The 17,172-nt window shown below is 42.0% G+C and overlaps 1 protein-coding gene across 1 annotated transcript; it reads left to right on the top strand.

Annotated features, from left to right (window-relative positions):
* Positions 1–280: 280 nt before the first annotated feature.
* IL17F (interleukin 17F) lies at positions 281–8,072 on the top strand. Its single transcript, XM_054492987.1, has 3 exons — positions 281–384; positions 5,815–6,035; positions 7,585–8,072. The coding sequence occupies exons 1-3, from the start codon at positions 352–354 to the stop codon at positions 7,820–7,822; spliced, it is 492 nt and encodes a 163-aa protein (XP_054348962.1). The 5' UTR covers positions 281–351; the 3' UTR covers positions 7,823–8,072.
* The last annotated feature ends 9,100 nt before the right edge of the window (positions 8,073–17,172 follow it).

Genomic DNA, 17,172 nt, shown 5'->3' with positions numbered 1-17,172 from the left:
AATTTCTAACTTGGTTCATCTCCGTAGTAAATTAAAAATTTTGCTCTGATTTGTGGGCAATGGGGGTGGAAGTAGGGTAGAAGGAAAGAAAAATTTGGTCCTTTTCCTGTCATCCCTTTCTTTAGGGTCCCCCTTTTGTTCCCCTTCGGGAAATGGAATAAAAAAAAAAACCCCTGCATTCGTCAGTAACTCTGGGTCAACCACAACTTAAAGACAGTAAGCAGGTCAATCGAAACAGGGGCAATGATTGCTATAAAACTAACAGGTACTCTCATTGATAGAACACAGGCATACACAGGAAGATACATTCACAGAAAGAGCTTCCTGCACAAAGCAAGCCACCAGCGCAACATGACAGTGAGGACCCTGCATGGCCCAGCCATGGTGAGTAGCAGCAATCATTCTGGTTTAAGGACAGTCATGCCTAGGATTTCAGAAAACAGAATCCTAAGGAATTAGGTTTGATTGGGGTCTTTTTGGAATTACTTCTTTAAAAAACAGAGATGACTTTAATTTTGACTCCTGTCTGGTGGAGAAAAAGAAAAAAATAACTAGAAAAGTTATAATGGCATAAAAATGCAGTTCCTGGCCAGGCATGGTGGCTCATGCCTGTAATCCCAGCACTTTAGGAGGCCAAGGCAGGCGGATCACATGAGCTCAGGAGTTCGAGACCAGCCTGACCAACATAGCAAAACCCGGTCTCTACTAAAAATACAAAAATTAGGTTGAGCCTGGTGGCTCATGCCTGTAATCCCAGCACTTTGGGAGGCTGAGGTGGGTGGATCACTTGAGGTCAGGGGTTCGAGACCAGCCTGGCCAACATGCAGCATGGTCTCTACTAAAAATACAAAAATTAGCTGGGCATGGAGCAGTTGCCTGTAATCCCAGCTACTTGGGAGGCTGAGGCAGGAGAATGGCTTGAACCTGGGAGGCGGAGGTTGCAATGAGCCAAGATCACAGCACTGCACTCCAGCCTGGGTGACATAGCGAGACTCTGTCTCAAAGAAAAAAAAATGCAGCTCCTCACCCAATGGCTTTTGCCCAGGTGGTGTTAGTGTGTACAGTCCTTGGCATCACAGACAACTAGCATGTTCTCTCCTGTGGCCATCCATTATAGAGTCAGGTTGGCCTGAAATTCTTATCTCATGGTGGGAGCTTGGCCAGCCCTTTAGTGATTACGTACATATACATTTTAACCAAGGAAACGGGCCTCAAGAGGTTTAATGATTCCCCTGAGACTACAGGACTGCCCTGGATGGAAGAAAGGAAATCACCCAGTGTTGACTTTGGACAGCTCCTAGAGAAGGGAGATTTCCCATGTCTCTGATTGCTATTTATTTATTTTGCACCATCTCATTCTTCTTGGAGGAAAGAGAGATGTTAATGCAATGAAAATCTAGCCCCAGCAGGTCCGGAATCTTGCCTGGCATTAGTCAGATAAGGCCTGGGAAGAATTTACTATAGAGGTACATGAAAACAGGGGTTAGGAAATCCTGCATCATATTATTGGCTTAGATAATTTCCTTTTTTTCTCCTTTTACAAGCTGTACAACTTAAAAGAGCTTGAATATCATAAAAGGTTCATGGCATATAGCAATGGTATGTTTTATTTTATATTTATGTGTTATTTTAAAGATTACATGTAGCTCAGCAAAGTGCCATATTTAGGGGCATAGGCTTTGATGTCAGGCAGACCTGTCTCCACTGCTTGCTAAATGTAGGATTTTGGGTAAGTTATTTATCTTCTCTGTTCCTCCATTTCCTCAACAGTACGGTGTGGATAACAATGGCATCTTTCTCATGGAATTTATTGGGAGGATTAATTAATATCTTTGAGAATAAATGAGTCTGTACTGGCAGATTTGTGTATGCTTAATTTTCAGTTAATTTGGCCATTCTAATAAACAACGACTGATAATGATAGAGAAAGCATTCAGTAAGTGTTAACTGTTCATATTAATATTGTTATTATTATTCTGGAAATTCTGATCAATCCACTGAAGTAGATGTGAATGCTTTCCACTTTATATAGATGAACAAAAGCTCAATTGGGCTATTTATTTAACATTGCTGGATACTGTAAGCACAAGAACTGGCACACCAATCTAAGCTTTCTGTCTCCACATACAGTATGCTTCCCTTTGAATGGTTCAGAGGCAAGATTTCTGAATTTAAAGCCATTGCATCCAAGCAATTCTGTTGGGTAGCTTTTTTGTGCTCCATAGCTATTTCTATTTCTAGTTTCCTTAAAGAAATCTGTTGGGTTGTCAGCAAGAAACATAACAGTTCAAGCAGCATTGGAATAGGATTAGAAGTTGAGAGGTGCAGGCAGATAGGACATCCTCAATAAGTAGTTGAGGCAAATTCTCATGGACCTAGAGGTTGGCCAGGTGCATGCTTACATGTGTTCACACATTGCTGGTGAGTATAGAGGATGGATGTTCAGGTTGCTCAGGTGGGTTCACATTAGAGTGAGGTGCAAAGCTAGGCTGAGAAGGTTGGTGTCCTGTTACACCTCACCTTCACCTGGTGCTTTCCCTTGCCTCTGTCCCCTATTCTACAGATCGAGAGCGATATCTATCATCTGCTTTATAGGTGGCATATAAGAGTTCAAGTCATGCTCTGGATTTCTCTGAGAGGTGCTGTTTAAATCATTCTTAAGAACCAGCAACAGCCTGGTTCAGAGCCCCTGCTCTGTATTACATAACCACTAAAATCTACAGTTTCAGATCAAAGCTTTGTGGAGCAAATTGGAGTAATTTGCAGACATCATCTGATTTCCTGATAACAAGCTATGTGACCTACAACACTTAAGCACATCTAGTACAGCTGTCACATTACTTAAAATACTTGGCCCTTCTAATGAGACAAAACTAAGATTAATGTTGGTAATAATAAAAATGACCTTCAATGACAATAGCACTGACTACTGACACCTAGGTTTGAGTCCCCAGACTGGTACTCATAGGCTGGTGAACCCAATCAAGTTATTTATTCCCTCTGGGACAGAACTCTTTCATCTGTCTAATTGGGATAATCAATACTAGCTCTGATTACCTCACCAGGTAGTTGTGAAAATCCAGTGTTTAAAGAGATGTAAAAGAATTTTCTAATATACTCTAAGAATATATAAGCAAATGTAATAATGACTTGTTAGAAGCATGGTAATTATTGCTAAATCATATAACTCCAATGTATGTATTTAAAAGTTTTCATAATGAAGATTAACAGTGATTCAGTGAGTATGACACAGAGGAGGAAAGAGAAAACACAAAGGAGGAATTTACTTAAGAACCCTAAAGATGTGATTGGTAGGCTTGGGAAGTTACCTAAGGCCCTCTAATATAAGTTGGCATCTTTTAAAAAAAAAAAAAGTCATAGCAGGCCAGGCGCGGTAGCTCAGGCCTGTAATCCCAGCATTTTGGGAGGCTGAGGTGGGCAGATCACTTGAGGTCAGGAGTTCAAGACCAGCCTGACCACATGATGAAAGCCTGTCTCTACTAAAAATACAAAAAATTAGCAGGTGTGGTGGCGCACGTATGTAATCCCAGCTACTCGGAAGGCTGAGGCAGGAGGATCACTTGAACCTGGGAGGCGGAGATCGCAGTAAGCCGAGATTGTGCCACTGTACTCCAGCCTGGGCGACAGAGTGAGACTCCATCAAAACAAACAAACAAACAAACAAACAAACAAACAAACGCCATAGCAATTTGTCAAGACAGAAGGTATATGAGTGTAAATTCCACATCTATTTAGTCCACTGTGTAGCACAATATAGAGTTAGCAAGAGTCGCCAGTATTGGATACTTATCAAATATGCTGCCAGTGTTCTTCATGATTTATATGGATCATCTCATTTAATCTTCACTTTTTTTTTTTTTTTTTGAGGAAACAGAATCATAGCTTCTAAGAGTCCTGGAATTGAGTTACAGACCCTGGACTTCTGACTCTGACGCCCATGCCCTGAGCTACCACACTATAAAGTCAAGAACTAGTTGTTGAATGAACGAACGATTGTGGGGGATAAAAGTTGATGATTGCTGATTATCTAAAGGCAAATCAGCCTCATTCTGACTTTTCTGGGTCAACCTTGCTTTCAGCTTCTTTTAGTATCAGCTTCCTCAGTATGGCAAATGGACACTATGACCTTTTTGTTTACTCTTATTGTTTTTTGTCTCTAGTATCTGCAAAATATGAAAAGGAGGGCCTTTGAAACCAACAAGTCTAATCACCTGCCCTACCTTAACTCATGGAAGGTGTGAGCCTGAACAACGCTAAACCTAGAGAATAAAAGCAACTTATCTTCAGCTCTTCTTTTTTTTTTTTCCAAGAAGGAGTCTTGCACTGTCGCCCCGGCTGGAGTGCAGTGGTGATTTTGGCTCACTGCAACTTCTACCTCCTGGGTTCAAAGGATTCTCCTGCCTCAGCCTCCCGAGTAGCTGGGATTACAGGCGTGCACCACCACGCCTGGCTAATTTTTATATTTTTAGTAGAGATGAGGTTTCACCATGTTGGCTAGGCTGATCCTGAACTCCCAACTTCAGGTGATCCGCCCACCTCAGCCTCCCAAAATGCTGGGATTACAGGCGTGAGCCACCGCACTCAGCCTTCAGCTCTTCTTCTGTATTATGTGAGAGTTGGTGATGGGCCTTGCTCATCCCCAGTAAGGGTCAGTGGCAATGGTGGGTGAGCAAAGCATGGTTGTGACAAAGGGAATCTGGCAAGATTTTTAGCTTTTCTTTTCATTAGGTCTTCAGTGCACTTTCATTCTTTGCGCATTCCTATAACACCAGATAAACTGGCATTTCAATGTAAGTATAAAAAAAATGCTCCAGAGCTAAAGAGAAATAGTTTCCATATTCTCTGTTGTCGTGCATCATTAGTGCCCCGGTTTCTTTCAATTAGCATGGATAATTGGAACTTTGCTATTGTTGGTTTTGCATAATGTTTTTCTTAATGCAGTGAGCTTCACTATATAGTTCAATTTAGCTGTATCATTTTGTTCACTCATTCACTCACTCACTCTTTCATTCATTCCAAAAGTGTTTATGGAACATGTGTAATATGCAGGAACTTACAATCTAATGGGTGTAGATCTGACAGGAACACAAATACTACATTTCCAGACAATTAAAAAATGCCTCTTGAGTGCTAGATGACCAATGTTTTATAATTTAAGGATAATAAACATACTTCTGATTGAGCCATTTTAGGGACTGTTCTTAGAGGAGATCACATCTGAGCTGGGCCTTAATGGAAGGGTAGGATTTTGACAGACAGAGTATTCTAGGCAGTGTATTCTAGGTAGAGGGATGGCTCCGAAGAAGGATTTTGTGGGAGATTCATGGGATATCAAGTTGGAAATAAAAACAAGAGCTATCGTTTATTAAGCCTCTATTTTTCTTATACAGATTTATAGGTGTTTTATATAGAACATTCTATTTACTCTCATTAGTAGTCTCATAAAGTGAGCATTATTATCCAGCTGGAAGGAAGAGAAACTGGAGGCTCAGCAAGGAAGCCAGATGGGATTTTAACTCAATCTCAGACCCTAGTATCTTTCTGTCTCACTGTTTGGGAGCTTTTAGTCTATGGAGGGCTTCAGTTACTAGCTAGGCTAATGAGTTTAGTTCTCAGTTTGGCACCTTGATACCTTTAGGTGTGAGTGTTCCTATTTCCAGGTGAGGAACTGAGGTGCAATGAGAAGCCCTGATCCCATAAAAGGACAGGAATGCTGAATTCCGCCAGACCATGCATCTCTTGCTAGTAGGTGAGGCGAGTCTCTAACTGATTGCAGCGTCTTCTATTTTCCAGGTCAAGTACTTTCTGCTGTCAATATTGGGGCTTGCCTTTCTGAGTGAGGCAGCAGCTCGGAAAATCCCCAAAGTAGGACACACTTTTTTCCAAAAGCCTGAGAGTTGCCCGCCTGTGCCAGGAGGTAGTATGAAGCTTGACATTGGCATCATCAACGAAAACCAGCGTGTTTCCATGTCACGTAACATCGAGAGCCGCTCCACCTCCCCCTGGAATTACACGTAAGTGCAAACGAGACTGATCTTCACATTCTTTGGAAAAATATGTTAATTCATTCTAATCATAAAGTAGAAAATGTAGAATACATAGAAAAAATAAAAGGGAAAATCCTTTTAACAATGAAAATTTCACTATCTGGGAGCTCATATCTTTCTTGTTTTGAAATAGGTTCACCTTTGTGGTTGACGGTCCTAATATTTTGCTTCCACATTCTCATAGACTTTGTGCTTTTTTCTGCTTCATGTAGTTCTAGGATAGAATTCACAAATTTTCCTGTGTTGGAAGAGAGGGTTCTTTAAAGCAGATTGCATAATTATCTCCTCATGAGGATAAACGGGAAACAGAAAAGTCAGTTTAAGGAGATTCACTCAGATTAGACATTATCCTTTAAGGAGTGGGAATAAGTGGAGGAGAAAGGCCAGTCTGGGAAATGGGATGTTAGGTGGAGAGCTTCAGGGTACCGTCTTGTAATTTGGCATTAAGATACAGGTTCTTGGAACACCAAGCACTCCCTCATACTCTCCAAATGTAAATATAAAAGTAGATTCCAGGGACAATTGAAGTGCTTCTGGGGTTGTCACATATCTTCTCATGTGAGTGTGTTATGAGAAAACCTTGGGACTGTAGTGCCCCCTGCCTCGAACTGGGAAGATGTGGAGAGACCAAAGAATGACTTGGACAAGTCCAGCTTAGCGAGTGGATGAGTTTATTAAGACTTACATATGGGGCGCCCTAGGGCCACAGCAGGACAGATCTAGAGATCCGCTCTGCCTCCCATCTCTAAGCTGCTCTTTAGTGAATTTTCTGGCTCTTTGCCTACTGTGTGTGTCCAATGGGACTGTTTTCCTTGGTAGGTCCTCAGATACTCTCTGAGATGTTTGGGTTCTCAGTGGCCTGCTCCTCGGCTGTGCATGGTGGCCTTGGCTCACTGCCCATCCTTCAGGGTTCAGATAGTGGACACACACCCTCAAGTAACCTGGTGGGAGTCCTGTCACACTACAAGTGGAGTATGTACAATGTCAAGCTGGCAGGATAAATGTTGCGGTCTTTATGCCTCCAGGCAGAGGGGCCTATTAAAGGAGAAATGGAGAGAAGGTCTGAGATTCACAGACATCTGAGACTGTGGCTTTCCTTTCCAAGCAGCAGGCTCTGTAGACCAACTAGTGATGGAAGACTGACTAGTGACGTTCAATCTCCAGGCAGAGAATAAAGAAATAATAGTAATGCCAATGAAAGATCTAATGTTAATTGAATGCTAACATTTGTACAGTGGGGTATTTTATATGTACTTGTATCACTGAGTATTCTCAACAGTCACATGAGAAAATGGAATATGAAAATCCCCATCTTATAGTTAAGGAAACTGAGACTTAGAAAGGTAAGCCACTGCCAGAGGCTGGTGTATGCTTCCAGGCTGTGTGGCTCCGGACCCTGTGCCACAGCCCTGCAGAACTGCCTCCCTGCAGGTGAACACCAAGTGCTGTGGGGCTCTCATTCGCTGTCTTTCTCCCCCATGCCTCACCATTGTGCTTTGGCTTGCTCCTCCTGCAGTGTCACTTGGGACCCCAACCGGTACCCCTCAGAAGTTGTACAGGCCCAGTGTAGGAACTTGGGCTGCATCAATGCTCAAGGAAAGGAAGACATCTCCATGAATTCCGTTCCCATCCAGCAAGAGACCCTGGTCGTCCGGAGGAAGCACCAAGGCTGCTCTGTTTCTTTCCAGTTGGAGAAGGTGCTGGTGACTGTTGGCTGCACCTGCGTCACCCCTGTCATCCACCATGTGCAGTAAGAGGTGCATATCCACTCAGCTGAAGAAGCTGTAGAAATGCCACTCCTTACCCAGTGCTCTGCAACAAGTCTTGTCTGACCCCCAATTCCCTCCACTTCACAGGACTCTTAATAAGACCTGCATGGATAGAAACAGAAAATATTCACAATGTATGTGTGTATGTACTACACTTTATATTTGATATCTAAAATGTTAGGAGAAAAATTAATATATTCAGTGCTAATATAATAAAGTATTAATAATTTAAAAATACTTCAGGTGTTTGTTTGCAATCCCAGCTTGTACTCACAGACTGTGTAGCCCTACACATTTTGGAATTCTATATGCCTATCGTTTGTTTTTCATATTTCCTCATCAGAGCACCAGTGTTAGAGTTGTTTTGTTATTAATGGTGCTTGGAGGTTGGTTACATAGAAAGTTAAGGAAAATGGGGCAAACAGAACTCAGGTTCCCTAGTGACACTTTCCTGCTTCATTATCCCAACTACATTATTTTACAAAGCAAGTACTTCTTGGCCACTGTGCTAGCCAGTGGAGACACAAAGAAAAGTAAGAAATGCATATGGAAGGGCCACGTGTTGATAGAGGCCATCCAAAGAGCCCCTGGTCATAACGGCCATGGTGGCCACTTTGTTTCCTCCTCTGACTTCTGGGCCCTTTAGGGGTCACTGTTTGTCTTTTGTCCATCTCTTTCACATCTTAGGGGCACACAAGCTTCCAGATTCTGATCTCCATGCCACTCTGAGGAAACTCAGAGGTCTTCTGGAGCTTCTGTTGCACACCACATTTTCTCCTTTACTTCCACCATGCCACTAACTCAGAGCACATCTGCAATGCTGCTGCCTCCCAGGTACCAGAGAGAAAGTGGGCTCTAAGTTCTCACTCCCACCTAGGACTTGGCTTGAGGCTGGGCAGTCAGCAGGAGCCTGGCTCCCATTTTGAACTGTTTAGTCTGTTGGTGGGTGTGGAATTGGAGTGGTTGGGGAGGCTAACTCTTTCTCTATCTCTTTGCTCCAGAATCTTGTGCTTAGGATATAAATATTGACTTTTGTACTTAAAATGTTCAGGTTCTTAACATGTAAAATACCTTCCTCTCATAGCTATCAGCTTCACAGTTTTGCTGTGAATTTCACAAGTTCATTGTGATGCTCACATCTGTGGAAGAAAGTTTTCTGTTCGTTTGGGCAGTAATAGCTGTACCCTAGGGGTAGTGCATGTAAAAAGCCCTCTGTCTGAGTAGTGGGGGAAGTATAAAGGAAATTTCAGGGGGAAAAGAAATGCACCACTGAGTGTATCAAGATATTATCTCAGCCCAGTGGGGTGGCTAATGCCTGTAATCCCAACACTTTGGGAGGCCAAGGAGGGAGGATTGCTTGAGACCAGGAGTTCAAGACCAGTATAATCAACACAGAGAGACCCCATCTCTCTCTCTCTCTCTCTACACACACACACACACACACACACACACACACACACAATTAGCCAGGCATGGTGGCGCATACCTGTAGTCCTAGCTACTTAAGAGACTGAGATGGGAGGATTGCTTGAGCTAGAAGTTGGAGGCTGCAGTGAGCTATGATCTCATCATTGCACTCCAGCCTCAGTGATAGTAAGACTTTGCCTCAAAAAAAAAGACATTATTTCATATTTCATTACACATGTACACATGTACTTTCAAGGCAGTGTGCCAAATACTGTAATCAAGGTATGAAATGTTAGGAAAATATAGGAAATTCCTGGAAAGTTTCAGAAACAAGATAACTTTTACACTGAGATGAATATGAGTTGGTTTGGAGGAAGATGTGGGAAAGGCATTCCAAGCAAATGTAACAGCATGAGCAAAGGCAAGAGATACAAAAAAACCTGGTATGCTGGGGGACTGAAAGTAGTTCTATGTGCTCGGGATAGTGTGGACGTGGGGACACGGTGGGGAACACATAACAAATATTTCTTTAATGAATAAATGAATGAATTCACTTGGTAGTAGACAAAGAACAGTGGGCAAATGGGCCACTCATGGATGGTTTTGTAAGCTCTGTTACAGGAACGACAGGAGTATAGCTATATTTCACAAGATAACTTTGGTGATAGAGCGCAAAAGAGATCAGAAATCTGAAGGCCAGTGAGAAGATCAGAGAGAAAGCAATTTCACTCTGACAGTACACTCACATTTTTAGAGCTAGATGAGCCCCTATAGATCACCTGGTCAACCTTTCTCATTTGCAAACGTGGCCCACAGGAATTAGGCGACTTGCTCAAGGTCACTTGGTAGTTAATAGCAGAAACAGGTTCATTGACTCCAAGTTCATGACTTTGATAAGGGTTTTGCAGCAATGCTGTAGTGTGTGCAATAAAGACCGATTTCAGTCATTTCTCTATGTGGCCTCAGGCTGGCGCTGGGAGAGAGTGCAGAAATAACCCCGCACCGCACATCTCCAGATACATCGTATGTGGTGCTCTGGAGCCTGGGGCCCTGAGTCACAAAGCTTCCCTTTGTGGCTTCTGCACTGAGGGTTGGCTGTCCTTCAGGAAACTGCATGTCTTCTCCTGATCACAAGGTGGCGAACTGTGTCCAGTTGTTCCCAGATTCCTCAGTATACGTTGAAAGGAAAGAAATGACTACTTTATGGGTAATTTGTTTTATTTGGTGACTGGAAGCCACTGCTGAGGCAGAGTGTGTAGGCTGTGTTCTTCTGCTCTGCGCTCAGCTTTCTGGGAGCACCTTTGTTTTTCCTGTAGGAGAAGTGGCTGAAGTTGAGCAGTTTAGGTGTTCAAATACAACGTTGCTTCATAATGTGTGGAGAGAGAAACCTTTCTTTCCACATGGAAACTTGAAAGCATATAGTCTTTTCTTTCAACATCCAGTTCTTTTTGATGAATGCTTGGCTAAGGGGAAAAAAACCAACATATTCTTTCTCTGTCTCTGTTTCTCTCTTCCTTTCCCGTTCCCTACCTCCCCAAATTTGGATAAAAGTCACCTATATATATAAAGCTCTGTGTGAGAAATTTTACTTGTAAGTTGCAGTGAGAAAAATAGAAAGTTGGTTTTTCTTCCCCGACTCCCTTCCATAAAAGGAGAGATAGAAAATATGCATTTAATATGTAGACAGCTTTTGGCTTTGAATCCTGGTTCTACCATTTTCTGCTTGTATGAATTTAGTCAATTTTGTTCTTCTGAGATTCAGCTTCTTCATACGTTAAACGCAATATAATATCTATTTTAAAGAGCTCTGTGTAAAGCAATCGAAATTAAAAAAAGGTAAATTACTTAATACAGTAACCAGGTAATAGTAGGCTTGGTAACTGGTAGTCATTATTTCAAGAGGCACAGGAGGACTTAGGTTTCCCATTTTGCTTGGCCCAAAGAAACTCAGAACCCACTTTTATGTCTAAATACCACAGTTTGCTGACAGATTAGACATTCATAAAAGAAAAAAAAACCACAGTGATATTGTTCCTCATGGTTTTCAAATTTGCTTTATTTAATTTCTATACGTATATTCATATAGTATAGTATATATAGTGCAGGTATATAGAAGTATATAGATCCTGTGTATAAATCAATTTTCCATCTGTGAAAAGTTAAGAAAGCTATAGATTCAATTCATTAAAAAATTCCCCCGGACCCAAATGTCTATCGTATCCCACGCACTGGTATAAATTGGAAGAAAAATATTTTTAGCTCAATTAGTTTTAGGAGTGATACATGTTCAGCTAGATAACTGTGTGCTTTAAAAATTGTGACCTATGTCTGGCTCCCTGCCAGTTCAGTGGCTACTGATTTTGAGAATTTTGTTCAGTAGTGAAGAAGAATATATTTCAAAACTAAGATAAAAAATGATCACGATTTGAGCATCAAGATGTTCTTGCCGGAAAAATGTTGATTTCTTCTCTTAAATGGTACAGATGTCATGGCAATATCAGAGAGCACGGCATTAATGACTTAGTGTGTGGACATTGGAGCCAGATGCCGGGTTAAAATATCAGTTCTGGACCTTACTAGCTGTACTAGTTGCTAATGATTTGGGTCATGTTACCTAGCCTCTCTGTGTCTCTTTTTCCTCAAATGTAAAATAGAGATGATAATAGTGCCTACTTCATAAAGTTATTGAGAGAATAGAATAATAATCTATAAGGTACTTGGAATAGTTACTGGCATGGTAGGTGTATTGTTTAGTGTATTATTAAGAAAGAATTCGAGGGACCTGGAGGGAGGAGCCAAGATGGCCGAATAGGAACAGCTCCGGTCTACAGCTCCCAGCGCGAGCAACGCAGAAGACGGGTGATTTCTGCATTTCCATCTGAGGTACCATGTTCATCTCACTAGAGAGTGCCAGACAGTGGGCGCAGGTCAGTGGGTGAGTGCACCGTGCGCCAGCGGAAGCAGGGGCGAGGCATTGCCTCACTCGGGAAGCGCAAGGGGTCAGGGAGTTCCCTTTCCAGGGGTGACAGACGGCACCTGGAAAGTCGGGCCACTCCCACCCGAATACTATGTTTTTCCGACGGGCTTAGGAAACGATGCCCCAGGAGAGTATAGCCCGCACCTGGCTCAGAGGGTCCTACGCCCACGGAGTCTCGCTGATTGCTAGCACAGCAGTCAGAGACCAAACAGCAAGTCGGCAGCGAGGCTGGGGGAGGGGCGCCCGCCATTGCCCAGGCTCGCTTAGGTAAACAAAGCAGCCTGGAAGCTTGAACTGGGTGGAGCCCACCACAGCTCAAGGAGGCCTGCCTGCCTCTGTAGGCTCCACCTCTGGGGGCAGGGCACAGACAAACAAAAAGACAGCAGTAACCTCTGCAGACTTAAATGTTCCTGTCTGACAGCTTTGAGGAGAGCAGTGGTTCTCCCAGCACGCAGCTGGAGATCTGAGAACGGGCTGACTGCCTCCTCAAGTGGGTCCCTGACCCCTGACCCCCGAGCAGCCTAACTGGGAGGCACCCCCCAGCAGGGGCGGACTGACACCTCACACGGCCGGCCAGGTACTCCAACAGACCTGCAGCTGAGGGTCCTGTCTGTTAGAAGGAAAACTAGCAGAAAGGACATCCACACCAAAAACCCATCTGTACATCACCATCATCAAAGACCAAAAGTAGATAAAACCACAAAGATGGGGAAAAAACAGAGCAGAAAAACTGGAAACTCTAAAATGCAGAGCACCTCTCCTCCTCCAAAGGAACGCAGTTCCTCACCAGCAACGGAACAAAGCTGGACGGAGAATGACTTTGACGAGCTGAGAGAAGAAGGCTTCAGACGATCAAATTACTCCGAGCTACGGGAGGATATTCAAACCAAAGGCAAAGAAGTTGAAAACTTTGAAAAAAATTTAGAAGAATGTATAACTAGAATAACCAATACAGAGAAGTGCTTGAAGGAGCTGATGGAGCTGAAAACCAAGGCTCGAGAACTACGTGAAGAATGCAGAAGCCTCAGGAGCCGATGCGATCAAATGGAAGAAAGGGTATCAGCCCTGGAAGATGAAATGAATGAAATGAAGCGAGAAGGGAAGTTTAAAGAAAAAAGAATAAAAAGAAATGAGCAAAGCCTCCAAGAAATGTGGGACTATGTGAAAAGACCAAATCTACGTCTGATTGGTGTACCTGAAAGTGACGGGGAGAATGGAAACAAGTTGGAAAACACTCTGCAGGATATTATCCAGGAGAACTTCCCCAATCTAGCAAGACAGGCCAACATTCAGATTCAGGAAATACAGAGAACGCCACAGAGATACTCCTCGAGAAGAGCAACTCCAAGACACATAATTGTCAGATTCACCAAAGTTGAAATGAAGGAAAAAATGTTAAGGGCAGCCAGAGAGAAAGGTCGGGTTACCATCAAAGGGAAGCCCATCAGACTAACAGCGGATCTCTCGGCAGAAACCCTACAAGCCAGAAGAGAGTGGAGGCCAATATTCAACATTCTTAAAGAAAAGAATTTTCAACCCAGAATTTCATATCCTGCCAAACTAAGCTTCATAAGTGAAGGAGAAATAAAATACTTTACAGACAAGCAAATGCTAAGAGATTTTGTCACCACCAGGCCTGCCCTAAAAGAGCTCCTGAAGGAAGCGCTAAACATGGAAAGGCACAACCGGTACCAGCCACTGCAAAATCATACCGAATTGTAAAGACCATCGAGACTAGGAAGGGACTGCATCAACTAACGAGCAAAATAACCAGCTAACGTCATAATGACAGGATCAGATTCACACATAACAATATTAACTTTAAATGTAAATGGACTAATTAAAAGACACAGACTGGCAAATTGGATAAAGACTCAAGACCCATCAGTGTGCTGTATTCAGGAAACCCATCTCACGTGCAGAGACACACATAGGCTCAAAATAAAAGGATGGAGGAAGATCTACCAAGCAAATGGAAAACAAAAAAAGGCAGGGGTTGCAATCCTAGTCTCTGATAAAACAGACTTTAAACCAACAAAGATCAAAAGAGACAAAGAAGGCCATTACATAATGGTAAAGGGATTAATTCAACAAGAAGAGCTAACTATCCTAAATATATATGCACCCAATACAGGAGCACCCAGATTCATAAAGCAAGTCCTGAGTGACCTACAAAGAGACTTAGACTCCCAAACATTAATAATGGGAGACTTTAACACCCCACTGTCAACATTAGACAGATCAACGAGACAGAAAATCAACAAGGATACCCAGGAATTGAACTCAGCTCTGCACCAAGCAGACCTAATAGACATCTACAGAACTCTCCACCCCAAATCAACAGAATATACATTTTTTTCAGCACCACACCACACCTATTCCAAAATTGACCATATACTTGGAAGTAAAGCTCTCCTCAATAAATGTAAAAGAACAGAAATTATAACAAACTATCTCTCAGATCACAGTGCAATCAAGCTAGAACTCAGGATTAAGAATCTCACTCAAAACCGCTCAACTACGTGGAAACTGAACAACCTGCTCCTGAATGACTACTGGGTACATAACTAAATGAAGGCAGAAATAAAGATGTTCTTTGAAACCAACGAGAACCAAGACACAACATACCAGAATCTCTGGGATGCATTCAAAGCAGTGTGTAGAGGGAAATTTATAGCACTAAATGCCCACAAGAGAAAGCAGGAAAGATCCAAAATTGACACCCTAACATCACAATTAAAAGAACTAGAAAAGCAAGAGCAAACACATTCAAAAGCTAGCAGAAGGCAAGAAATAACTAAAATCAGAGCAGAACTGAAGGAAATAGAGACACAAAAAACCCTTCAAAAAATAAATGAATCCAGGAGCTGGTTTTTTGAGAGGATCAACAAAATTGATAGACCACTAGCAAGATTAATAAAGAAAAAAAGAGAGAAGAATCAAATAGATGCAATAAAAAATGATAAAGGGGATATCACCACTGATCCCACAGAAATACAAACTACCATCAGAGAATATTACAAACACCTCTACGCAAATAAACTAGAAAATCTAGAAGAAATGGATAAATTCCTCAACACATACACCCTCCCAAGACTAAACCAGGAAGAAGTTGAATCTCTGAATAGACCAATAACAGGATCTGAAATTGTGGCAATAATCAATAGCTTACCAACCAAAAAAAGTCCAGGACCAGATGGGTTCACAGCCGAATTCTACCAGAGGTACAAGGAGGAGCTGGTACCATTCCTTCTGAAACTATTCCAATCAATAGAAAAAGAGGGAATCCTCCCTAACTCATTTTATGAGGCCAGCATCATCCTGATACCAAAGCCTGGCAGAGACACAACAAAAAAAGAGAATTTTAGACCAATATCCTTGATGAACATTGATGCAAAAATCCTCAATAAAATACTGGCAAACAGAATCCAGCAGCACATCAAAAAGCTTATCCACCATGATCAAGTGGGCTTCATCCCTGGGATGCAAGGCTGGTTCAATATACGCAAATCAATAAATGTAATCCAGCATATAAACAGAACCAAAGTCAAAAACCACATGATTATCTCAATAGATGCAGAAAAGGCCTTTGACAAAATTCAACAACCCTTCATGCTAAAAACTCTCAATAAATTAGGTATTGATGGGACGTATCTCAAAATAATAAGAGCTATTTATGACAAACCCACAGCCAATATCATACTGAATGGGCAAAAACTGGAAGCATTCCCTTTGAAAACTGGCACAAGACAGGGATGCCCTCTCTCACCACTTCTATTCAACATAGTGTTGGAAGTTCTGGCCAGGGCAATTAGGCAAGAGAAGGAAATCAAGGGTATTCAATTAGGAAAAGAGGAAGTCAAATTGTCCCTGTTTGCAGATGACATGATAGTATATCTAGAAAACCCCATTGTCTCAGCCCAAAATCTCCTTAAGCTGATAAGCAACTTCAGCAAAGTCTCAGGATACAAAATCAATGTGCAAAAATCACAAGCATTCTTATACATCAATAACAGACAAACAGAGAGCCAAATCATGAGTGAACTCCCATTCACAATTGCTTCAAAGAGAATAAAATACCTAGGAATCCAACTTACAAGGGATGTGAAGGACCTCTTCAAGGAGAACTACAAACCACTGCTCAAGGAAATAAAAGAGGATACAAACAAATGGAAGAACATTCCATGCTCATGGGTAGGAAGAATCAATATCATGAAAATGGCCATCCTTCCCAAGGTAATTTACAGATTCAGTGCCATCCCCATCAAGTTACCAATGACTTTCTTCACAGAATTGGAAAAAACTACTTTAAAGTTCATATGGAACCAAAAAAGAGCCCGCATCGCCAAGTCAATCCTAAGCCAAAAGAACAAAGCTGGAGGCATCACGCTACCTGACTTCAAACTATACTACAAGGCTACAGTAACCAAAACAGCATGGTACTGGTACCAAAACAGAGATATAGATCAATGGAACAGAACAGAGCCCTCAGAAATAACGCCACATATCTACAACTATCTGATCTTTGACAAACCTGACAAAAACAAGCAATGGGGAAAGGATTCCCTATTTAATAAATGGTGCTGGGAAAACTGGCTAGCCATATGTAGAAAGCTGAAACTGGATCCCTTCCTTACACCTTATAGAAAAATTAATTCAAGATGGATTAAAGACTTAAATGTTAGACCTAAAACCATAAAAACCCTAGAAGAAAACCTAGGCAATACCATTCAGGACATAGGCATGGGCAAGGACTTCATGTCTAAAACTCCAAAAGCAATGGCAACAAAAGCCAAAATTGACAAATGGGATCTAATTAAACTAAAGAGCTTCTGCACGGCAAAGGAAACTACCATCAGAGTGAACAGGCAACCTACAAAATGGGAGAAAATTTTCGCAACCTACTCATCTGACAAAGGGCTAATATCCAGAATCTACAATGAACTCCAAC

The sequence above is a fragment of the Pongo pygmaeus genome, chromosome 5, assembly GCF_028885625.2.
Source record: "Pongo pygmaeus isolate AG05252 chromosome 5, NHGRI_mPonPyg2-v2.0_pri, whole genome shotgun sequence".
NCBI lineage: Eukaryota > Metazoa > Chordata > Mammalia > Primates > Hominidae > Pongo > Pongo pygmaeus.
Note: the sequence above shows the minus strand (reverse complement) of the source record. Positions and strands in the feature narration are given on the sequence as shown.

What these genes read in the sequence shown, in the direction of transcription:
- IL17F (XM_054492987.1), top strand. Translation starts at nt 352, where the DNA reads ATGACAGTGAGGACCCTGCATGGCCCAGCCATG. An exon ending in CCCTGCATGGCCCAGCCATG is followed by an intron (nt 385 to 5,814) that starts GTGAGTAGCAGC and finishes TCTATTTTCCAG; the next exon opens with GTCAAGTACTTTCTGCTGTC. An exon ending in ACCTCCCCCTGGAATTACAC is followed by an intron (nt 6,036 to 7,584) that starts GTAAGTGCAAAC and finishes CTCCTCCTGCAG; the next exon opens with TGTCACTTGGGACCCCAACC.